The sequence below is a fragment of the Mobula hypostoma genome, chromosome 6, assembly GCF_963921235.1.
Source record: "Mobula hypostoma chromosome 6, sMobHyp1.1, whole genome shotgun sequence".
In the NCBI taxonomy this organism is placed as follows: Eukaryota; Metazoa; Chordata; class Chondrichthyes; order Myliobatiformes; family Myliobatidae; genus Mobula; species Mobula hypostoma.
In genome coordinates this window covers 138695487-138721441 of record NC_086102.1, presented here as the reverse complement: position 1 = coordinate 138721441, position 25955 = coordinate 138695487, and the positions used below count along the sequence as shown (strand labels likewise).

Here is a 25955-nt window from a genome sequence, read left to right as displayed (position 1 = left end):
CTTAGGCTCTTTCTCCTCCTAATGATGGAAAGAGGAGCGTCCACATTTCACAGCAAGTGGGGAAACAGAACTCTCCTCTTTAATTCACTGATTTACGATGTAAAAAGTCTGTTACGTTGCTTTTTCCGAGCTCTGCACCCAGAGAGTCGGCACCAGAAAGGCGCAGCTCTCTGGACACACAACTCGCGGCAGCTAACCCACTGCTCCCAATGTTCTGTGTTCTCCCATGACACTTCAGTCAGTGACACTGGCCTAGAATCAGCATGTCTGCAGAGCCATGAAAATCCGGAACCCTGAAGGTGCCGCATCCATGGGATATCAAAATAGTGGCCGGTTGTGAGGCCCTGAGAGCGGGTACCATTCCCACAAAGAGCTGCAGTACTTAAATGCAAATGTCATTCCACTTTTCAAGAAGGGAGAGAGACAGAAGAGAGGAAACTTTCCTGTAATACCATGGGTTTATCGCTTGTTAAGCAGTCTCGTGTGGCACCCTGTCAAAGGCCTTCTTAAAATCCAAGTACACAGTATCAACCGATTCTCCTTTGTTCATCCTGTTTGTATTTCTTCAAAGATTCCAACAGACTTGTCAGGCAACATCTTCTTTTGAGGAAAACATGCTGACTGAGGACTATTTTAACATGTGTCTTCAAGTACCCAGAGAACTCATCTTCAGTAATCGACTCCAACATCTTCCCAACCACTGAGGTCAGACTACCTGGCCCACAGTTTTCTTTATTCTTGAAGAGTGGAATGACATTTGCAATTTTCATGTCTTCTGGAACTATTCCAGAAAATAGTGATTCTTGAAAGATTATTACTAATGCCTCCACTATATCTTCAGCCACCTCTTTCAGAACCCTGGGGTGATTACTATCTGGTCCAGATGACTTATCTACCTTCAAACCTTTTAGTTTTCCTAGAACTTTCTCTCCAGTAATGGTAATTTCATACACTTCATGACCCCTGACACCTGGAACTTCCAGCATGCTGCTAATGTCTTCCACAATTAAGGCTGATGCAAAATGCTTGTTTAGTTCATCCAAAATCTCATTGTTCCCTATTACTACCTCTCCAGTATCGTTTTCTAGGGGTCCGATATCCACTCTTGTCTCTCTTTTACACTTTACGTATCTGAAAAAAACATTTGGTATCCTTTTTAATATTATTGGCTAGCTTATTCTACCTTTAACTTAATTAGTTTTTTAGTTGCCTTCTGTTGGTTTTTAAAAACTTCCCAATCCCCTAACTTCCCAGTAATTTTTGCTCTATTATATTGTTAACCTTTAGAATACTCCTTCCTCTTTGTGATGTATATATCCTGTGCCTTCCGGATAGCTTTCTGAAATTCCAGCCATAGTCGCTCTGCCATCATCCCTGCCAGTGTTCTTTGCCAATATGATTTGGCCAACATGTTATAATTATTTGCCTCTAAGGGTCCTTTTACCTGAAGTGCTCTAATCAATTCTGGTTCATTGAACAACACCCAATCCAGAATACCTGATCCAGCACCAACCTGATTTTCCCAATCTACCTGCATGTTGAAATCCCCCATGACTATTGTAACATTGCCCGTTTGGCATGCATTTTCTATTGTAAATTATAATTTGTAGACCACATCCTCACTACTTTTTGGGGGTCTGTATACATCTCCCATCAATGTGTTTTTACCCTTGCAGTTCCTTAGCTCTATCCACAATGTTTCAACACCTTCCGACCCTATGTCAGCTCTTTCTAATGATTTGATTTCATTTTTTTACACCGCCCCTTCTGCCTTCCTGCCTGTCCTTTCGGTACAATGGATATTAAGCTCCCAGCTATAGTTATCTTTCAGCCATGATTCAGTGATGCCTACAACATCATACTAGCCAATATGCAACTGTGCTTCAAGTTCATCCGTATACTGCACACATTCAAATACAACACCTTCCGTCCTGTATTCACTGTTTTTGATTTTGTCCATCTTTTATGTTGCAACTCATCCTGTTGACTATGATTTTGCCCTAACAACAGCTCTCCTCCCAACAGTTTGCCTCTGTTTATAAACCAGCTACCTCATCCTCAGCAGCTTTTCCTACGGTACTTCTTGCATTGAAATATATGCAGCTCAGGACACTAGTCACACCATGCTCAATCTTTTGATTCCTAACTTTGTCTGTGGTCTTAACATTAGCCTTCACAACCTTTCCACTAACTGGCAATGATCCAAAAATCTTATGCTCTCCCTCCAACTCCTTAGCCACATATTAAACTGTATGATCTTCCTAGTTCTGGCCTCACTAATACGTGGCAACGGTAGCTGTCCAGAGCTGGCAAGAGCAAGTTAGGCTGGAGGGTCTGTTTCATGCTCTATAACTCTGTGACTCTAGAAAAAAAAATCCAGTCATCATCACCTGTGTTATTCCAAATCCAAACCAAGGCTATGATTTAAGAAGTAACTTGCTCTATGAATTTATCTGCCAAATTTCCCATTTGATTAATCCAAATTTGGTGTCACTTTTTATTTTAAAATATATTCAGTGGATTGAATGGCTTCATTTATCTGTAAAATGCTATGATTCTGAAACTATAGAACACTTATACAGTATATTTTGTTAGTAGATCAATAGAAGTTCCACCACATCAGACATCCATTGTGCCTGTTCCATTCAATTTTAATTCTTCATCTGAGCTGTCACATCTACTCTCATTTTGCTACTCTTTTCTTTTACTTAAAAAAAGTCAAATGCCAATGAAAAAGATTTTCTACTTTGCAAGTCTAGTGCAGTCTTTGAGTTTTCCTGTGAAGTGTAAATCTTGGCCTGTGTGTTTTTGCTTCATAGATTAAACATATGAGATTGCACAATATGAAATCCTGGCACGTATCGGAAGTATTGACGCAGCTCTCTTCATATATTTCACTTATTAAGGTTATTGAGTTAGCTTTAGTAACCACTTGTGTTAATGTATTTCATATTCTAATGATCCTGTAGCTATTTTTTTCATGATAACACTCCTCTTTTGCTCCTAATATTACTCCTAATTTATATTCATAATGTAATGAAATGTTTCAAACATAATTACATTCCTCATTTTGGCTGCCTATTCTCTAGGAGGCATAGCTCTGAATTTCAAAAGGCTTTGTTTTCATGTCATCACCAGTATATCTATAACCACATCAAATCCTTAAAATGATTCCATCATTCTGTTATATTTTGAGTTCTGACATCTCTGCAAACATTCAGTTTGGGCTAAAAAGTTTTCATTTTGAACATTACCTCTCTTGGTTCATATTTTATACAATCTGTGTTTGCCAATTTTTTGGTTTGATTATTCTGAGTTTTGTCTCTTTTCAATGAGGCAAATATACTCTTTCTCTTTTAACCCATTAGTTTGCTCTCAATTTTCATTGTGAATCAACTTGTTTTGAATATTTTGTTTTGCGATCTTTAATTGCTCATGCTTGTTAACTAGCCGACTATTTTGATTTGCTTGAAATTTGTTAAAAGATCTTTTCAAGCCTGGCATGTTACCATTCTCTTAGACAAAGATTTTCTTTAATACAATGTAATGCACTCAATAACATAGGAAGAGCAAGGAAAGATTCTGCTAAGAGAACTTGAGCAGCTACAGACTAAATTAAAATGCAGACCAAAAAGGTAATGATTTCTGGTTTGCTACCTAATCCATGTGCAAATTGGCACAGGGCTATGAGAGCAGAGAGCTAAGTGTGTGGCTCAAAGACTACCATGGGAGAAGTGGGTTTGAGTTTGTGGTATATTGGATAAGTACTGGAGAAGGAGGGAGGTGTTTCAACAGGGCAGGCTCCACCTGGATATAACAAAGGCTGTGGATAGGCCTTTAAATGAAATAGTAGGGGGCTAGGTTCAGCAGCTTCAAAAAGTATGGATAAAATAAAGGGGAAAAAGAGTGCATGAGAGGTTACCCCAGGAGTTTCTAGAATAAATAATAAAACAAAATTTTCAGAAAGGATTAGACTTTAACTTAAGAATCAGAATTAGATTTAATATGACCGGCACATGTCAAGAAATTTGTTAACTTAGCAGCAGCAGTACAATGCAATACCTGATTAATATGGAAAAAAAATCAATTACAGTAAGATTATATATATATATTTAAAAATAGTGCAAAAAACAGAAAAAAAAGTCAGGTAGTGTCCATTTAGAAACCGCATGGCAGAGGGGAGAAGAAGACGGGCAACATAGATTTAGAATTGAAACGAAGCGGTGAATACAGGACTGGAGGTATTAAATATGAATGCACACAGTATATGATCTAAGGTACTTGACTTTGTAACGCAGTTAGAAATTGGCAGATATCACATTGTGATTATCACAAAGTCATGTTGAAAGAAGATCTCAGCTGGGAGCTTAACATCCAAGGATACCCATCATATTGAAAGGACAAGCAGGTGGACAGAGAGGATAGGGTAGCTTTGTTGGTAAAAATATGAAATTTAATCCTTTATAAAAAGTGCCTTAGGATCAGAAGACATAGAATCCTTGTGGGTAAAGTAAAGAAACTGCAAGGGCAAAAGACCCTGATGGGAATTGTATGCAGGCCTCCAAACAATAGTCAGGATGTGGTTTACAAATTACAGTGGAAGATAGAAAAGACATGTGCAAGGGGCAATGTTATGATAGTAATGAGGGATTTCAATATGCATGTTGATTGGGAAAATTAAGTTAGTGCTGGATCCCAAGAGAGGAAATTTGTAGAATGCTAATATGATGACTTTGTAAGGCAGCTTGTGTTTCCGTTAAGGGAAAGGTATTTTGAGATTAGGAGTTGTGTGGTGCAACAGATTTGACAAGGAAGCTTAAGGTAAAGGAACCCTTAGGAGTCAGTGATCATAACTTGATAAAATTCCCTCTGCAGTTTGAAACAGTAAAGTTAAAATCAGATATATTAATATTGCAGTTGAGTAAAGATAACACAGAAGTGTAAGAGAGGAGCTGGCTAAAGTTGATTGGAAGGGTAGTCACAGACAGCATAAAAGCAAAAGGGAAGGCATACAATATAGCAAAAAAAATGCTAGGAAACTAGAAGATTAGAATGCTACTGGAATTCACAGAATGGAACTAAAAAGCAATGAGAAGAAAAAAATATGAAATATGAAGGTTAGCCAATAACTCCAAAAGTCTTTTTGATATATAAAGAGTAAAAGTGAGGCAAGAATGGATTTGACCCCTGTAAAATGACACTGAAGAGTTCGTAATGGGAAACTAAGAAATGGCAGATGAACTGAGTAAAGATTTTGTGCCACTGTGTCAGGGAGCAGATGTGAGTATAGCTGCTGTTACTATGGAGAAGATGCTTGGGAAACTGAAAGGCCTGAAGGTAGATAAGTCATCTGAACCTAATTGGACTAATTCCCAGGGTTATGTAAGAGGTAGCTGAAGAGATTGTGGCGATATTAGTAATGATCTTTCAAGAATCACTAGATTCTAGATTGATTCCAGGAGACTAAAAAATCACAAATGTCACTCCTCTTTAAGAAGGTAGGGTGGTAAAAGACAGGAAACTATAGGCTAGTTAATTTTATCATTATCCACTGGATAAAGATATTAATATCTGTTTTGAACACCAACCTTGAAAAAGCTGGTCTTCATCCTGTTACGAAACTAGTTACCTTCCAGTTTATGTGGAGTAGGTGATAATGTTACTGGTTCATTTGACCCCAAACCAAATTATGTGACAAACTTTATCTCCATTTCTGTAAACATTCATGCACATAAGAATTTGTTTGCCGAAATGCAAACGTGACAAGAATGTTTATCAAGGCAAATAGGTCCTTTCTCCCAGAATGTTATTTAATGCAGTTTGACCATCATCCCATTCCCTGCCAATCCCATTCATATTTTCTGTCCCACACTTGAAGAGGATTATTTAAGTTTATTTACAAGTTTCATTGTCTAAACATAAATAAATTTCAAATGTATAGTGTTTAGTTTCAGCAATCATCCACTCTAACCAATGGGAATCTATCTGTATTGGTCCCATCTTCCAGTACTTGTCCCATTGCCTTCTATGCCCATGTGATTCGAAAACTGTTCTAGGCACAGTCAATGAAAAATGTCCCACTTAGATCTTCACTAAATCTCTTACTCCTTACCTTAAATCTATGCCCTTCATATCATAAGATACGAAGAAAAATTTCCTGCAGTCTACCCCACCTTTAACCCCATTGTTTTATGTATCACATTCCTTAACCTTTTGACCTCCAAGGAAAAAAGACCCAGCCTCTCCAGTCTCTCAAATAACTGAAATGCTTCATTCTAGGCAACATCCTGGTAAATTCCTTGGTGTTGTCATTTCAGAGGATCTGTCCTTCAAGTGCAATTAGGAAGGAAGCAAGACAGCACCTCTATATCCTTAGACGTTTGTGAAGAATCAGCATGACTTCTTGAATTTTGACAAACTTCTAAGATGTATAGTGGAGAGTATATTGACTAGTTGCATCATAGTCTGGTATGGAAAAACCAGTGCCCTTGAATGGAAAATCCTACAAAATATAGTGAAAACAGCCCAGTCGATGACGGGTAAAGTTCTCCCCACCATTGAGCACATCTAGATGAATCATTGTCGCAGGAAAGCAGCAGCCATCATCAGGGACCCCCCCACCCAGGACATGCTCTCTTCTCACTGCTGCCAACAGGAAGAAGGTACAGGAGCCTCAGGACCACCAGGTTCAGGAACAGTTAGTACCTCACAGGCTCTTGAACTAGAGGGGATAACCAATCAACTTCACTTGTCTCATCCTTAAACTGTTCCCACAATGTATGGACTCACTTTCAAGTACTCTCATCTCATGTTCTCAGTATTTATTGTTTATTTATTTATTATTATTATTTTGTTTTCTTTTGTATATGCACATTGGGTCTTTGTCCTTTAGGTTGGTTGGGTTGGGTGCGGTATTTCATCAATTCTATTGTGTTTCTTGGATTTATTGTGTATGCCTGCAAGAAAACAAATCTCAGGGCTGTCTATGTTTTTCATTTATGTACTGATAATAAACTTATTCTGAACATTGAACTTTCAAATCTGTTTTGTGCCCTTTCCAATTAGTGTGGTGACCAGAAATGCAAGCAGTACTCCAGTTGAAGTCCGACCAATTTTTAATAAAGTTAGAGCACATAATTTCGGCTGTTGTATTTGGTGTCTCAACTAGCGTAGGCCAACATACCAACAGTCTTCCTAACCATGTTATCCACCTGCACTACCCCCATTTACTTCAGGTCTGTTAAAGTTTACAGTGTTTACAAAATCCAGATTAGATAAATAAACAACAGCTTGTGTTTTGCAATATGTACAGCATTTGGTCAAGACTTGTTTTTTACATTCCATTCTTGCAGATTTTTTGATTAGTTGAATTGCAAGTTATCTCAGTTGCTATGCCATATCAAATCAATGAAGAAAAGTCTGTGACAACGAGGATCTGGGAAATTCAGGTCCATAATTCGTGAAAGTGGAGTCACAGGTAGAAAGGGTCATAAAGAAAGCTTTTGGCACATTGGCCCTCATAAGTCAATGTATTGAAGACAGGAGTTGGGATATTGTGTTGAAGTTGTGTAAGATATTGATGAGGCCTAATTTGGAGCATTGTGTACAATTTTGGTCACCCACAGTACCCACAGGAAAGATGTAAACAAGCTTGAAAGAGTACAGAGGAAGTTTATAAGGATGTTGCCAGGTCTGGAGGACCTGAGTTATAAGGAAAGATTGAATAGGTTAAGACTGTATTCTTTAGAATGTAGAAGATTGGGAGAAGATTTAATAGAGGTATACAAAATTATGATTGGTGTGTATGTGTGTGTGTATATATATATACATATATATATATATACACACACACACACACACACACACACACACATATATAGTAAATGTAAGCAGGCTTTTTCCACTGGGGTTGTGTGGGACTACAACCAGAGGTCATGGGTTAAAGGTGAAAGGTGAGAAGTTAAAGGGGAACATGAGGGGAAACTTCTGCACTCAAGAGGGTCATGAGAATGTGGAATGAGCTTCCAGCACAGGTTGTGCATGCAAGGCTGATTTCAGTGTTTAAGAGAAGTTTGACTAGGTACATGGATAGTAGGGATATGGAGGGCTATGGTCCCAGTGCAGGTCAATGGGAGTAGGAAGTTTAAATGGTATCAGCAAGGACTAGATGGGCTGAACTATACTTCTGTTTTGTATTTCTCTATGTCTCTAACTTGTTTCTTAAATTAATTGTCTTAAATATTATATTGAAATGAAAAATACATCTAGAATCAAATTTACTAACTACATTTTGCTTAAAAACAAATCTATTGATTTGATATTCAGGGTTGTCAATCAGTTATAAAATTATTAATAGCATGATAATCATATTTTGTATTAAAACATTGTAATGCAAAATATGATGGTTGTAACTAAACACAAGGAGTGACTGTGTGACACATTGGATGTGTAAGTGATATATCAAATTCTGCCCAGCCATCTACATGATTAAATTAAAACTAGAGAATCTAAGTAATTAATGGAATCCTATTTTGTTAAATGAAAGCCTACCATTTGTACCTGATTTGATAGCTTACTGATGCAATAATTCTGTTTCAGAAAAACTGAGGGCGGGCATGCTGGATAGAGAGAATAGAACAGAACTATATTAAGAAACAGTAAAAGATGACAAAGGGAAAGAAAAAGAATAGGATGGATGCACAGATAAAGCACAGGAATCATGGATCTAGATTCGTTATGGGATCTTCTGATGCTGACAGTGTGACTTCATCTAGTGTGGCACTGAGCCATAGAAAGCAGGGAAGAACTTGATTGACTTCCAGTCTTTGCTGAGATAGTTGATGTCTGCTCAATTAGCAGAGAAAACACTAAAGTTTTCCCTGTATACTTGAGTCAAAGGGAATTGTTCAGCATGATTCCCACCAGACTTACCTTGCTCTATTAACCATGTCAGCCAATACTTGAAGGAAAGTCAATTAGATGAGGACAGGTCGACGTTTTGGATCATTATAACTGTACCTTAGAGAAAGATGGGTTTATCTATGTATGCTTGTATAATTTTTTAAAAATTCTTACAAAGAATATTCGATATTTCCAGTCAGCCTATTTATATACACTCAATCAAAATTGATATGTATTTATAACAAGTATCTTTCCTTGTGATTTGTCATACCCTGCCTTGCAATTACTGTCAGTTCAAACATGAGAAAATCTACAGATGGTGAAAATCCAAGCAACGCACACAAAATGTTGGAGGAACTGAGCAGGCCCGGCAGCATCTATAGAAAGGAGTAAACAGTTGTTGTTTCGAGTTCATCAGGACTCTTTTCCATAGATGCTATCTGGTCTGCTGAGTTCCTCCAGCATCTTGTGCGTATTTGTGTCAGTTCTTTTTAATTCTGGTACATGTATATTAGAATTTATCTTGTCATGCCACTCTGGAACAGCTTGCTCTCCATATCATACTGCCCTGGCTTGGCTACTAGCTTGCATATCACGTAGACAGGACACATGGTCTATGGTCAACCCCGATCAGCGGATGGCCTCTCCGCTCTAGAAGCATGTTTGTTTGTTTGTTTAATTCTTTAAATTACTTCTAAAGTAAATCATAATTTATTACAGGGTACTGTCCACATGACAGTCCAGATATAATTTAGTAATGAGCAGTGCCGGGGTAGGGAAGATGACCTGTTGCTTGTTTTTAGAGATAATTGCACATAGAAAGATGTGGCTTGAAAAATTCCAAATTAATTATGGTACTGTAACTAAACACTTATAGCTGTGCATTTTTTAATTTTGTTTCACTATTTATTCTCTCAATATTAATTTTCTGTGTTTTGAGAATGAACTTAATGGTAATTTTACTTAAAGGGCAAAATCCTTTTAAAGTTCATTTCATAATTAGCTTCACTCTATCATAGATGATAGTCATTTGAGAATTTTATATGACATCTAGTTTTCTTTATTAACTACTTTGAATATCTAATAACATCTAACAACCTAAGGTAGGTTCTCAACAGTTTAATTTTCTGTTATTTCCTGCTTTCTGTAGAATTCAATGATCAAGGATGAATGCAAATAAACTCAGTGGCAGGCCAAGAAGCCTTGTCTGCATTCATGCAGCACAAGAGATGCTGGAGGAACTCAGTGGACCAGGAAGCATCAATGCAGGGAAATGGACAGTCAACATTTCGGGTTGAGACCCTTCATCTGGACTGATCTGGAAGTCTAGCTAAGTGTCTCAACCAAAGGGTCACTGTCTGTTTCCCTCCATAGATGCTGCCTGATTCACTGAGTTCCTCTAGCAGCTCAGATGTTGCTTGAGATGTCGGCATCTGCAGTCCTTTACGTCTCCATGGTCATTGATTTAAATCCTTATTTGACTATTGAATGTCATGACAAAATATGTATATTTTTTTTTACAAAGTAACAATGCTGCTGAAATTTCCACAAAATAAGCTATAAACTATCCCACTTCTGATCCTATGTGCCAATTCCTGCATCAATTTTGAATTTTAATTAGCATCAGGAGACATGAGGCATGGTTACCTCAAATAAACAAGATGTGACTAGCAAGTATCTAACTAACTAGGCCTTAAACTATTCGCCTTCTTGACAAATGAGTTGAATGACAGTTTAGAAAACCACAGATGTTTAAGTTTACTGATAACTTAAATATTGACAGCACCAGTGAAGCACAGTGACAACTTGCTGGCAGCAAACACAATCATTATTTACTTTATTAACCATACTATTTCTTGAAAATGATCACTGTAACTTCCCTTTCGGAGTTGAGTTTCTGAACCACCTGTATTGGGTTTCTTTGTTTTGTTGCTGCTTGTAAGGAGTTGAATCCCAAGGTTGTGTATAGTACACATACTTTGAAAATAAATATACTTTGAACTTGGCACAATATATACACTTTTGATTGATGCATTTGGTTTCATAGATCTGTTATGAGAAATGAGCAAAGTTATGCTAGTTGAATTTCAATCTGTACCTACGTGAGATTGAAATCTAGTTGGCATTGATTCATGTTAACTACCTGTTTTCTGGCAGGTGTACAACCATGTTGGTCATGAGAATTTCAGTTTTGTTCAAGGTAGTGGATGCTATTAAATCAGTGACACAACAACAGTACACAGCATACAAATTAATTATGAATTAATCAGATAGAACTGATAATACAGAAAGGTAACTGTTAATAATGTAGAGTCATCATTTGCACATGTTGCAGGTTGATGAACTAATGAGACAGGAGCTGAAAAACTTAAAAATGGCAGTGGACAGGGCTAAAAGTACGAAGAAGAAAGGAAAGAAAGATAGGAAGAAGGTAAGTGCATGGGATGTGTTTGTTTTATTTTTTATTTACAGTATTTATTTATTTTATTTAGAGATACTGTGCAACAGGCCCTTCAGGGCCAATGTGCAGCACCAATTTAGCCTTATCACAGGACAAGTTGCAATGACCAATTAACCCACTAACTGGAACATCTTTGGACTGTGGGAGGAAAATGGAGCACCTGGAGAAAACCCACCCGTCAACAGGAAGAACATACAGATGCTGCCGGAATTGAATTCTGACGCTCCAAGCTGTAAGAGAATTGTGCTTACAATATTGTGGAACATAGAATAATACGCATAGGAACAGGCCCTATGGGGCTCAATTCTGTGCCAAGGCCATGATGCAGATTAATTGATGCAATCCAACTGCACATGGTCCATATCCCTCTATTCCCTGTTTGATCATGTGTCTGCTTAAATGCTTCTTAACCATTGGTGTAGTATCTGCTTCTACCATCTTCCTGGCAGCTCCTTCCAGTCCCTTTGTTTAAAAAACAGTAATTCTCTTTTAAACTTTTCCCTTCTCAACTTAAATCGATGTCCTCTGGTATCCAACATTTCCAATGTGGGGGAAAAAAGACTATGCACCCTTTGTATGACTTCTATAAATTAATATACTTCAAACAAGTTGCCCCACAGCCTCTGAGGCTCCAGAGGTAACAAGTTTGTCTAATCACTCCTCATAGGTATTACATACCAATCCAAGAAACATGCTGGTGAACCACTTCTCAGAATCAGGTTTATTATCACCGGCATGTGTCATGAAATTTGTTAACCCTAAAGGCTGATTTATACTTCTGCGTACCAGCTTATGCCGTTGCCTACTCAGGTGGGCTACGCCGCTGTGAGCATTTATACTTGTGCATTGGTGTGTCTGCGTCGCTCTGCAATTCAGGCACATAGACGTATGTACACGTCATGTATTCGCACGTCATGCATGCGCACACACCTGCCGGTGCAAGGCTTCATGGTCATGGTAGTGTTTCTCGGGGTAAACAAGTTTAAAGTGAGCATCTTTTTTCGTAAAAGCGAAATGTGTCCTCCATAATTTCAGAGGTCTGTAAAGCTTTATGGAAAGCATTGCAGCCAGAGTTCCTTCCCTGCCTTTCAGTCGCTAGTGGGAAGCTATTGCAGCGTAGGAGGAAATGCGATGCTACCAAACGGACCAATCACGGTTGTTGTGGTCTGTGTTGCCGTGACGCATAGTTACATTTTGGGAGAGGTGCGTGTCAGGCTACAGCGTAGGGATCCGCATAGGCACTGCGTAGGGTTTGCGGCTACGCCGTACCTATGGCGTCGATTTGATGCACAAGTATAAATCAGCCTTTACTTAAAACCCTATGCCCACTTAAAAACCTCCACATCCTACTTATAGCATGGCAACCAGAACTACACTCAATTCTCCAATGTGGCCAAACTAAAGATTTATATAGCTATAATGTGACTTAGAAAGTTTTATATTCAACTCATAGACCAATGACTTTTTTTTTAATATCACCTATCCACTTTTGTTTCCATTTTCTCGGATCTATGGACATGCACCTGAACATTCTTCTGTATGTCAGTGCTCCAATGGTCCTGCCATTTCCTACATGCTGTCCTCTGTAAATTTGCAGTATTCCACGACCCAGTTCACAAATTCACCCCCAGCCTGACGTGTCTCATTTCCTCCTTCTCTCCTTAGCTTAGGTCCGGAGGCAGCTGTCCTTGGGGAAGCCTGTTGATGGGTGTGAGTGGGTGGGTGGGTAGTAAGGTGGAACACGGGATTATTTTGCTGTTGTTGCCTTGTTATGTTCCGTTGTTCAAAAATGAGAAAATTTGGACATGCTAGAAATCCAGGCAACACAGTTAAAATGCTGGAGGAACTCAGCAGGTCAGGCTGCATTTATGAAAGAGAGTGTACAATTGATGTTTCAAGCCGAGACCCTTCATCAGGACCGGAAAAAAATCTGTTCTGCTGAGTTCTTCCAGTATTTTATGTATGTTTTGTGTTCCGTTGTTCTTGTTGTAACTCCTTGGGTTGTTCTACTTAACATTGTAGGCATGCTTGTGTTGGTGTCAGAGTATGTTGCAACATTTGTGAGCTGACCCCAGCACATCGTTGAGTGTTTTGGTTGTTAATGCAAATGACGCATTTCACTGTATGTTTCAGTGTACATGTGATAAATAAACTTGAATATGAATATTGGAATCTGATTCTTGCATTTGACCATCCAAAATGCATCACCTCACAATTTTCTAGATATAACTCCATCTTCTGTATCTTTGGCTACATTTGAAACTGATCTATATCCTGCTGCATCCTTTGACAAGTTTCCTTGCTATCCACAATTCCACCAGTTTTCCTGCAATCTGTTGTTTATATATGGTATATTACAAATAACAGAAGCCCCAGCAGTGGTCATTAGAGAACACCACAGGTTACAGACCTCCCGTTAGTGAAATGCCTCCCACTGCAACCCTGTTATCTTCCTGACTAACCCAATTTGAATCCAGCTTTCAGACACACTCTGGATCTCATATGACTTAATCTTTCAGACCAATCTATCATGAAGGAGATTTCACAGTGTTTTGCTGAAATCTATGAAGATAGCGTCCACTGTCCTATCAGCATACGCAATTTCAATGGCTCTCCACAGAACTTTAGACCACCTAGACAACACAAGCACCTATGTCAGAATGCTGTTCATCGACTATAGCTCACCATTTAATACCATCATTCCCACAATCTTGATTGAGAAGTTGCAGAACCTGGGCTTCTGTACCTCTCACTGCAATTGGATCCTTGACTTTCTAACCAAAAGACCACAATCCGTGCGGATTGGTGATAACATATCCTCCTTGCTGACGATCAATACTGGCACACCGCAGGGGTGTGTGCTTAGCTCACTGCTCTACTCTCTGTATACTCATGAATATGTGGCTAGGCATAGCTCAAATACCATCTATAAATTTGCTGATGATATAACCATTGTTGGTAGAATCTCAGGTGGTGATGAGAGGGTGTACAGGAGCGAGATATGCCAACTAGTGGAATGGTGCCATAGCAACAACCTGGCACTCAGTGTCAGTAAGATGAAAGAGCTGATTGTGGACTTCAGGAAGGGTAAGACGAAGGAGCACATACCAGTTCTCATAGAGGGATCAGAAGTGGGGAGAGGAGCAGTTTCAAGTTCCTGGGTGTCAAGATCTCTGAGGATCTAACCTGGTCCCCACATGTTGATGTAGTCATAAAGAAGGCAAGACAGTGCTTCATTAGGAGTTTGAAGCGATTTGACATGTCAACAAATACACTCAAAAACTTCTACGGTTATACCATGGAGAGCATTCTGACAGGCTGCATCACTGTCTGGTATGGAGGGGCTACTGCACAGGACCGAAAGAGGCTGCAGAAGGTTGTAAATCTAGTCAGCTTCATCTTGGGCACTAGCCTACAAAGTACCCAGGATATCTTTAGGGAGCAGTGTCTCAGAAAGGCAGCATCCATTATTAAGGACCTCCAGCATCCAGGGCATGCCTTTTTCTCACTGTTACAATCAGGTAGGAGATACAGAAGCCTGAAGGCAAACACTCAGCGATTCAGGAACAGCTTCTTCCCCTCTACCATCCGATTCCTAAATGGACATTGAACCTTTGGACGCTACCTCACTTTTTAAATATACAGTATTTCTGTTTTTGCACATTTAAAAAAATCTATTCAATATACGTAATTAATTTACTTGTTTATTTTTTATTATGTTTTATTTTATTTATTTATTTTTCTCTATGCTAGATTATGTATCGCATTGAACTGCTGCTGCTAAGTTAACAAACTTCACGTCTAATGTCGGTGATAATAAACCTGATTCTGATTCTAACATCATCAATAATCTTTGCTACGTCCTCAAAACAAACACTCAAATTTGTCACACAGGATTCTCCTGCTCAAAGCCATGCTGACTATCCCTAGTAAGTCTGTGCTTCTCTAAATGTGAGTAAAGCTTGTCTCTAAGAATCTTCTCCATTAAGTTTCTTAACATTGGTTTAAGGCTCGCCAGCATATAATTTCTGGGATCCTCCCTGTTCCTCTTTTTAAACAAATGAACAATATTGGGCCTTCCCCAATCTTCTGGGACCTTGCTTGTGGCTAAAGAGAATACAAAGATCTCTGTCAAGGACCTAGCAATATCCTCCCTTACTCATTTAGGGCAGCCCTCACTTCCCCTGGGTCCATACATAAATTCCATTGTTTGACCTTGAGGAACCCATCCTTTTTTTTTGTTGTTGCCCTCCTGCTCCTAATATGTATAAAATGCCTTGAGATTCTCCTTACCAAGGATATTTCATGGCCTGTTTTAGCCCTCCTGTTTAATTTCTTTCCTGCTTCCTTTATATTCCTCAAGGGCTTTGTGTGTTTACAACTTGCTAATCTTTACACATGCTTCCTTTTCCTTTTTGATTAGATTTGCAACATTTCTTTTCACCCAGAGTTCCTGAATCATGCCATCCTTGTTTGTCTTCCTTACAGAAACATGTTGGTTCTGAATTGCACCCTGCTGGCCTTTAAACAACATAAGTCAGATGACTTAACCTGATATTGCTCATAATATACTTATGGAACCTCTTAGGATTCTCTGTTACGCTATCTTCATAATATATACATCAAACCTCTTAGGATTCTCTTTTACCCTATCTTCAAGAATACTTGTTCCTCTTTTACTCTTCTGATACCCTTATACTACTTAAGAGATTTGCTTGATCCCAGCTGCCTATACATCCATGAAACAAAACTCCTTTTTCCTGCTGAAAATCCCATCTCATCCCGGGTTCCCTGCCAGACCTGCCCTTCACTCTAATTGATCTCAAATTCTCTCACATTTAAAATGTTTTCACATTAAAAAAGTCCTCTCACCTGCCAAATATCCCTTTCCCTGTTAATAGCCTCTCCCAATCAAACTTTTCAAGTTCTTCTTTAATGCCATCAAAATTGGCCTTGGAGAAATTTAGGTCTTTAATTTCTGAACCAATCCTACCTTCTTCATGAATATTTAAAAACTAATAGAATTAAAGTAACTCGTCCCAAAGTGCACCTCCTCTGACAGCAACCACTTGCCCAGTCTCCTTTCCCAACAAGAGGTTGACTATTGCCCCTTTTCTAGTTGGGCCATCTTAGTAATGCTTGAGAAAATTTTCCTAGACACTTGTAAAAAGTTCTGCCCATGTAATCCCTAGCACCTTAGCTGTCCCACTCCAGTAAAGGGAAATTAAAATTGGCTACCATTACAACCCTATTGTTCCTACAGTTCTCCATGATTTCCCCACTCATTTACTCTTCTAATTCCTGCTTACTATTGGGAAGGCCTGCAATACGATACCATCAACATAACCATTTCTGTATTACTCCCGACTTCTATACACATAGCCTCATCAGACATTCCCATAGGAATATCTTCTAAGTACTGTTATAATCAAAGATGTAATTCTCTCTTTTCTCTTACATTTATCATGTCTGTGCATCTGCATTTCAGATCTTTGAGCTACCAATCCTGCACATCCCTCAAACATTTTTCTCGAACAGTTATAATTTCACAGTCTCGTGCATACTGTATATTCATGCCTTGAGTTTGTATGCCTTCCCTGTCTGGTTTCTTGTATTAAAATAAATGCTGGTTTGGGTCCCATCCCAAACCAATTTAAAACGTTTAGAGCTCTAGCAAATCTTCTTATCGAGATATTGTACCCATGCCCTACCGATCCACTCCAATTCAGGTGAAACCTGTCCTGCTTGTGCAGGTCATGTCAGCCACAGATGAGATCACTTTTGTCCAAGAACTTGGACCCTTCCCTTCTGTACCAGATCTTTTGTTGAGCATTTCTCTGCCCTATCTGCCTAGGAAAATCCTATAGAATACAAGTCCTTAGATAAAAAAGTTAAAAGCTTATGACAAAAAGCCATAGAAGAATGGTTAAACCAGCAATGTGAGCAAATAGAAAGAATCCCTATTGCTGATCCAAAAAGGTTATATCAACAAATCAAGAATATCACTGGTAAAAAGCTCCTCTGTTCTTCAGGTGGATGTTTGAAAGCAAAGGACAGTACCATTATCATGGAAAAAGATGAGATTATGAACAGATGGACTGAGTATATTCAGGAATTGTTTGAAGACGATCGAGGCAAAAAAACCTGAAATTAAGAAAAACATTGAAGGTCCGAGTATTTTAAAATCTGAAGTTCGTAATGCAATAAATAAGATGAAGAAAGGAAAGGCAGCAGGTCCTGATGAATTAGTAATAGAACAAATTATTGCCCTTGAAGATTATGGAATTGAAAAACTTACTGATTTAATCAATGACATTTATGAGACCGGAATAATACCAGAAGAGATGAAAAAAATCAGTATTTATCACTCTTCCTAAGAAATCTGAAGCAATAGAATGTGAATTACATAGGACCATAAGTTTAATGAGTCATATCACCAAGATACTTCTAAGAATTTTGATGACAAGAGCTAAAAGTAAGATACAAGCTGAAATAGGTAAAGAACAATGTTGTTTTGTGAAAGACAAAGGTAACAGAAATGCAATCTTGATGTTAAAGATACTCTCAGAACGAGCTATTCAAGTGCAAAAAGATTTGTTTGTTTTAGCGACTACGCAAAAGCATTTGATAAAATGAAGTACAATTAAGTTATTTGAAATATTACAGGAAACTCTAGATCTAGATTCGAAAGACCGCCGCCTAATCAGAAATCTGTACTGGGAACAAACTGCCGCAGTAAGAATAGGGAGAAGTGAGTCCGTTTACGAAAATCAAGAGAGGCATTAAACAAGGATGTGTTTTCTCTCCTGATTTATTTAATGTGTACAGTGAAAAAATATTACAAAAAATAAGAGACATCTTGGGAATCAAAGTTGGCAGTGAAAACATCAATAATTTCAGACAACAGGAATTCTGCAGATGCTGGAAATTCAAGCAACACACATCAAAGTTGCTGGTGAACGCAGCAGGCCAGGCAGCATCTCTAGGAAGAGGTGCAGTCGACGTTTCAGGCCGAGACCCTTCGTCAGGACTAACTGAAGGAAGAGTGAGTAAGAGATTTGAAAGTTGGAGGGGGAGGGGGAGATCCAAAATAATTTCAGATGTGCAGATGACACTGTGTTAATTGCAAGTACGGAGGAAGAACTACAAAACCTAATTGATATAATTGTTGAAGAAAGTGCAAAAATAGGTCAATCTATCAATTGCAAAAAGACAATGTTTGGTGAGATCCAAAAACGAAGGAGAATCCTATCTGCAGGCTGAGAATAAATGGGGAAGACATAAAACAAGTACACAACTTTTGCTACTTAGGAAGCTGGGTGACATCAGATGGCAGGTACGACATGGACATCAAAAGAAGAATAGGGATGGCAAAAGACACCTTTACGAGAATGAACAGTATACTGACCAATACTAAACTAGGCATGACAACCTGCCTCAGGGTACTGAAATGTTACGTTTATCCAATTATGTGTAAGAGGTTTCTTCTTTGTTATGTTAAAATTAAAATGTCTTCTTTGTTATGTTATTCTTTAATGTTGCTGTGTATGTGAATTAAAGTGGCTTCTATGTTATGTTAATGCTGAGAAAGTCTCCAGCTAGCACTTTGCTTGGGTTATAACAGATAGCAGATGTACTATAAGCCAATGGGTGTCCATGGTATTCTTTCTTGGGGTGATATGCTGTCTCATATGGCTGGGAACCAGGGGCTTTTGGCGGGGAGTTGGAGGAGAGACCGTGAGGACGATGGACGTGCGGGGAAAGCTCAGGTTGATCACTCCCGGTGGTCCTGCGCTGCGAGTCAAAGGGGTCAGAGTGGTCCCGAAGGGGGTCCTGAGCTCCAACGTGCGCACGAAGAAATTGAACTTTGATAAGTCTGGCACCTTTTCCATTCCTTTTTTGTATTGAACTTCTATTAATCTCATAGACCTAGTAATATCTATAAAGTGTAATTGGTAAAACGTACATTGTGTGCTGGCTGATAATTGATGTTTGAAGCTGAATCAGGTGGCAGTTGTACAGCAACCGACATACGAGAGACAAGATGGGCAGCAGACAGGGTTTCCCCTAGATAAATACGAGCCAATATAACTGAGCGCTACATATGTTATATGGCGCAGAATGTTGGACAATATCTAGTAACATGAGGAAACGATTGTAGCAGCAGAGATGTGGTTTTTGAGGAGGATGCAAAGAATATCATGAACGAAATGAATATCTAATGAGGATGTCATGAACACAGCAAATACAAAAAGAGAAATAATGTATGAGATCATGAAAAGGCAACGTAACTTCATTGGACATGTGATTAGGAAAGAGGAGTTAGAATGCACGGTAATTATGGGAAAGATTGAAGGGAAGAAAGCAAGAGGAAGATAAAGACAAATGATGATGGAGACAGCAGCCAGAGAACTGGAAATGAATACCAATGAATTGATCCACTTGACCCGAAACAGGAGTTTGTGGGCCATGGCAGTGAAAGGTCAAACTTGACATGGCACCTGATGATGATGATCCGCCTAAGTCCTTACTAGTGTATGGTATCATAATTAAACCCCTGAGATCCTGCTTTTTAACCTAGCCAATTCCCTATATTGACACTGTAGATCCTCATACCTTTTCCTACCTGTGTCATTGGTACCAATAATCAGAGTGCCTCTGATTATTTGCCCTCTCCATTGAAAATATTCTGCAATTGCTGAAATTTGCACAAACTTTCCCATCTGTGTTGCTAACTATAAAGTCTCCTACTACAGCAGCCTGCCTTGACTCCATTGTTCCCTACTGTACATCGGAGCCCGTTGAACTATCACTGACTTGGCTGCTGCTGTTCTCCTCTGAAAGGCTATCACCTCCAACCGTATCCAAAACAAGATACAAGGAAATGATGGTCACCCTACTACCTGTTCCCTATACTTGTGGTATGATCACCTCTCTAAAGCTGAGGTGTAGGTTACCTACTGTTGGAAAATTCAGTGTTCATATCAGATGGCGCAACAGCAATCTTGAGGTTTTGGTTGCATGTTATTTTCACTCCCTTTCCCAATCCTACACTGATCTCTCTGGCCTTGGACTTCTGCACTGCCAAACTCTAACTAGAAGACCAACACCTCATATTTGGATTCCATTTGTATAGCTTTCAACCCAAAGATATGATTTTTAATTTGCAGTTAACTAATTCTTCATCTGTGCTATACATTACATCTAATAATATGAACCCTGATCTTATGAACTAGTATGTAACATCATATTGAATAACGAGTCTATATAACACATTTTGCCTTCCCTTTATCAGGACTGCTGACTCTGTCTTTAAAGAACTCCAATAAAATTGTCAAACATTATTTTAATGTTAAATAAACATTCACTCTGTCGTACAGAACTATAATTTTCTGTGTGCCCTATTACTACTTCCTTAATAGCGGACTCCAGTATTTTCCCATAGACAGCCTAAATGACCAGCTTTCTTCAATACTCATACTGTATTACATATGTGGTTGTTCAAATTCTTGAGATCCCTCCAGAATCTTAGAGCGCATGAACAGTTGTAAAGGCTATCCTTTTTTAGAGACATCAGTTCATGGGGATTTGTCAGCTTGGTAGTTTTTTTCCTGCAGTGATAATTGTTTTAAATTCCTTTTCCCCTTTTTGCTCCCTAACTGTTTGTTATTCTTTGTTTTTGAGCCTTTGTGAAGCAAATGTAAAATATTTATTTAGTGTCTCCAACATTTCCTTAATCCTCAGTATCTTTAACCCCGGTTCAGTTTCTGAGTGAAGAATGTTTACTTTTACGGATCTCTTCATTTACATTAAGTGTTTGAAGTTTTACTATCTAAATTTTATGTTCTTCAATATATTTACTCTTGCATTTCTTTTTTTTACAAATCTTAGTCTTCCTTCACATTGAGACAAGAGATTCTGTAAATGCTGGACATCTGTCCTTTTCTGAAATTACCCCCGTCTTCAGCTCCTCCTTAAAAAAAATTAAAGGCCTTTTCATTCAATTTAATCCCACTTTAATATATTTAGTTAACCATGAATGGATTTCCTTTCTCATAGAATCTTTTGCCCAGCAATCAGACCCATTTGCGTCTGTATTTTATGAACAAATTGCTTTTAAAAGCTATTTTGTGTACATTATAGCAACTACTTCATGGTGTGATTAGTAACCATCAGGAAGTTGGCCAAGTGCAAGTGCCTGTAACAGTGCTTTATCTGTCTGGAATCCGTCATGCAGCAGATGACGCCACTATGTCAATTGTAGCCGGTTCCATGATAACTGAGCTATATCATAGCATAAGCATACAATTTACATAGTTATGCCATGATTTAGCTCAGTTGTCATGAAACTGAATATAAAGAAAAGAAACAAGAAGTAAATTTAACACAAAGAAATTAGGAGTAAACTCAGCAGCTTATCAGCAAAAACACGATTTAAAGAACTTCAATAGAGCTGCGTATGGACAGGAAAGGTTTAGGGATATGGGCTAAAAGAGGCAAATAAGATCAGTTCGAAGAGACACCTGAATTGACATAGACAAGCTGAGCAGAAGGACCTGTTGCATACTCTATAATGTTCAACTCACTGCAGAAACAAGCCCTTTTCAGACCAAATTGTCCATGTTGACCATGATGCCAATCTACATTAATGCCCTGGCATATGTCCTTCTTTTTCTTCCCTGTCCAAGTACCTGTCTAACTACCTTTGAAATATTGTCATTATTTCTATCAATATCACTTTCCCTGACAGCTTTTTCCTAATACAAGAATGAGTCCATCCCTTGCTGGACTCTGCATACTGCTTTAAGAAAAGGATTCAATTTACGAATTCCAGCCTAATTAAGCCCCTTGTGCTAAGGTAATCACAGTCAATAATAGAAAAGTTAAAATTCTCAACTACTACCACTCTTAGTACTTTTACACCCACTGCAATTTACTTAAATCGTGGTCCTGCTAATTCCCACTTACTACTCATTGGAAAGCCAATAGTATCAAAATGATTGCTTCATTCTTATTTCCAGTTTCTATACTGTGGGCCAGACCCTCCAGGATATCCTCTCTGAGTACTGCTATAATGATTTTTCTGATCAGCAGTGCAACACCTCATCCCCTTTAGTATTTCCTTCTGTCATGCCTGAAGCTTCTGCACTGAAGAATATTTAGATGCCAGTCCTGCCCTTCTGTGATTGCAATAACATTATGCTTTCTTGTGGGGATCCACACTCCCCACTCAACCAGATTACTTAAGGCTCCTTGCATTAAAGTAAATCTAATTAAGCCGACTAGCCATCTCATTCGTCCTCATCTATCTCTGTATGCTCTTCCCACTGGACATTCTTGTAAGATTTTCAATATACAGAGTAGCCTCCTCACTCGCTGTGCTGGCATTCTCTTAACCTGAGAGCACCTGTTTGTACAGGCATATTGGTTCCCTTTCATGAAGTCAAAGAATTAGGCAGCATGGAAACAGGCCATTGGCCAACTCATCCATGCTGACCACTTTGTCTACCTGACCTAGTCTCGTTACACTGCATTTGATCCACTTCAGTCTAAACCTTTCCTCTCCACGTACCTGTCCAAATGTCTTTTAAATGTTGTAAATGTTCCTGCTTCTACAGCTTCCTCTGGCAACTTGTTCCCCATACCCACAACCTTCTGTCTGAAAAGGCAGCCCTTCATGCTCGCTTTAAATATTTTAACTTAAACCTATGCCCTCTAGTTTCAGACTTCTTACTTAGGGGGAGGGGGTGTGGGATCTGTGACTAAGTAACCTATTCTATATCCCACACGATTTTACAAACCTCTATAAAGTGCCATTCAGGGAAAACAGTCCCACCCTATCCAATGTGAATTTGCAATTTCAGTTCAGTTTTGTTCAGCTGCAATGCGACATCCCATTTTTTTTATTCAGTGCCTTGACTGATAAAGGAAAACATACCCCATGCCACCTTCACTAAACTGTCTAATTGTGTTGCCACTTCCAGGGAATTATGTACTTGTACCACTAACTCTAAAACACTCCACCTACGAATAATGCCACTTACGGTACCTTTTCAGCTATATTGTTCATATACAGTATGTGACAAACGATAGCACTAATCCCTGTACCACATCTTTTGTTACATGCCTTCAATCTGAGACTACCCCTGCACTAGCAAACTCAGACTTCTTCTGTTGAGCAAATTATACATCTAATTGGCTAGCTCATCCAGAATCCATGTGACCTAACCTTCTGACCTGCCTGCTAGGCGTACTTGTCAAAGGCCTCACTAAAGTCTGTATATACAATCTCTGCTGCTATGCCCTTCCTTCATCAATGCTTTTGGTTATCTCTTCAAAAATTTAATCGAAAATGAGACTTTTATTTCCCATGCACGAAGTAATATTGGTTGCCCCCTAATCAGTCCATACAATTCTAAATGCAGATAGGTCCCATGTGTTTCTCAGAATCTCCTCCAATAATTTTTCCACCATTTATGTAGGTGATATTTAGTTCCCCAGCTTGTCCTTGCTTTCCTTCTTCAACAAAAGCATTAAGTTAGCTATTTACCTGTAGCTAACAAAGATGCGAAACTCTCTGCCAGGATCCCAACAAGTTATTCTGTTTTTTCCTACAATATCTACGTTACACTTGGTTAGGATGAGGAAATATATATTTTTTATCTGCTGCAAGACCACCCAGACCTTTTCTCTTGTGCTTTTTCAGCAGAAAATCCTAAAAAAGGTAGTGGATTTGGCCCTGTACATCATGGGTAGAGCCCTCCCAACTACTGCACACATCTACATGAAACATTGCTGGAGAAAAGCATATCCATCATCAAAGGTCCTCACCACCCAGTCCATGCTCTTTTTTCACTGCTGCCATCAGGTAAAAGGTACTAGTGCCTCAGGACTCACACCACCAGCTTCAAGAACAGTTACTTCCCCTCAACCATCAGGCTCTTGAACAAAAGGGGTTAACTACACTCATTCTATTTTTGATGTTCCCACAACCAATGGTCTCACTTCAAGGACTCTTTATCTTGTTATTTCACGCTCTTTCATTTCATGTTATTTCATACTCGTTATTTACTGCTATTTACTGTATTTATATTTGCATTTGCAGTTTGTTGTTCATTGATCCTGTTTGTGGTTACTGTTCTGTAGATTTGCTAAGTATGCCCACAGGAAAAAGACTCCCATGGTTGTATGTCGTGATAAGTCTGTACTCTGATAATAAATAATACATGCTACCTGATGGCAGCAATGAGAGAAGAGCATGGACTGGGTGGTGAGGATCTTTGAGCTACTGATATTTCTCTGGACATCACTATTTCTTCCTTAAACTCATTAGCTTCCATAAACTTCTCCACAGTAAGTACAAATAAGAAGTTTAAACGCAAACAACAGGAATTCTGCAGATGCTGGAAATTCAAGCAACATACATCAAAGTTGCTGGTGAACGCAGCAGGCCAAGCAGCATCTATAGGAAGAGGTGCAGTCCACGTTTCAGGCCGAGACCCTTCGTCAGGACTAACTGAAGGAAGAGTGAGTAAGGGATTTGAAAGTTGTAGGGGGAGGGGGAGATGCAAAATGATAGGAGAAGACAGGAGGGGGAGGGATAGAGCCGAGAGCTGGACAGGTGATAGGCAAAAGGGGATACGAGAGGATCATGGGACAGGAGGTCCGGGAAGAAAGACAAGGGGGGAGGTGACCCAGAGGATGGGCAAGAGGTATATTCAGAGGGACAGAGGGAGAAAAAGGAGAGTGAGAGAAAGAATGTGTGCATAAAAATGAGTAACAGATGGGGTATGAGGGGGAGGTGGGGCCTTAGCAGAAGTTAGAGAAGTCGATGTTCATGCCATCAGATTGGAGGCTACTCAGACGGAATATAAGGTGTTGTTCCTCCAACCTGAGTGTGGCTTCATCTTTACAGTAGAGGAGGCCGTGGATAGACATGTCAGAATGGGAATGGGATGTGGAATTAAAATGTGTGGCCACTGGGAGATCCTGCTTTCTCTGGCGGACAGAGCGTAGATGTTCAGCAAAGCGGTCTCCCAGTCTGCGTCGGGTCTCACCAATATATAAAAGGCCACATCGGGAGCACCGGACACAGTATATCACCCCAGTCGACTCACAGGTGAAGTGATGCCTCACCTGGAAGGACTGTTTGGGACCCTGAATGGTGGTAAGGGAGGAAGTGTAAGGGCATGTGTAGCACTTGTTCCGCTTACACGGATAAGTGCCAGGAGGGAGATCAGTGGGGAGGGATGGGGGGGACGAATGGACAAGGGAGTTGTGTAGGGAGCGATCCCTGCGGAATGCAGAGAGAGGGGGGGAGGGAAAGATGTGCTTAGTGGTGGGATCTCGTTGGAGGTGGCGGAAGTTACGGAGAATAATATGTTGGACCTGGAGGCTGGTGGGGTGGTAGGTGAGGACCAGGGGAACCCTATTCCTAGTGGGGTGGTGGGAGGATGGAGTGAGAGCAGATGTACGTGAAATGGGGGAGATGCGTTTAAGAGCAGAGTTGATAGTGGAGGAAGGGAAGCCCCTTTCTTTAAAAAAAGAAGACATCTCCCTCGTCCTAGAATGAAAAGCCTCATCCTGAGAGCAG

General features: G+C 39.4%; 1 protein-coding gene across 1 annotated transcript in view; it reads left to right on the top strand.

The window, feature by feature from the left end:
• The window catches only part of iqca1 (IQ motif containing with AAA domain 1), a 190847-nt gene that overhangs the window by 85595 nt on the left and 79297 nt on the right, over nt 1–25955 (top strand). Inside the window, exon 11 of the mRNA XM_063050029.1 lies at nt 11237–11332. Coding sequence (XP_062906099.1) covers nt 11237–11332 — 96 coding nt within the window. The remainder of the gene's footprint in view (nt 1–11236; nt 11333–25955) is intronic.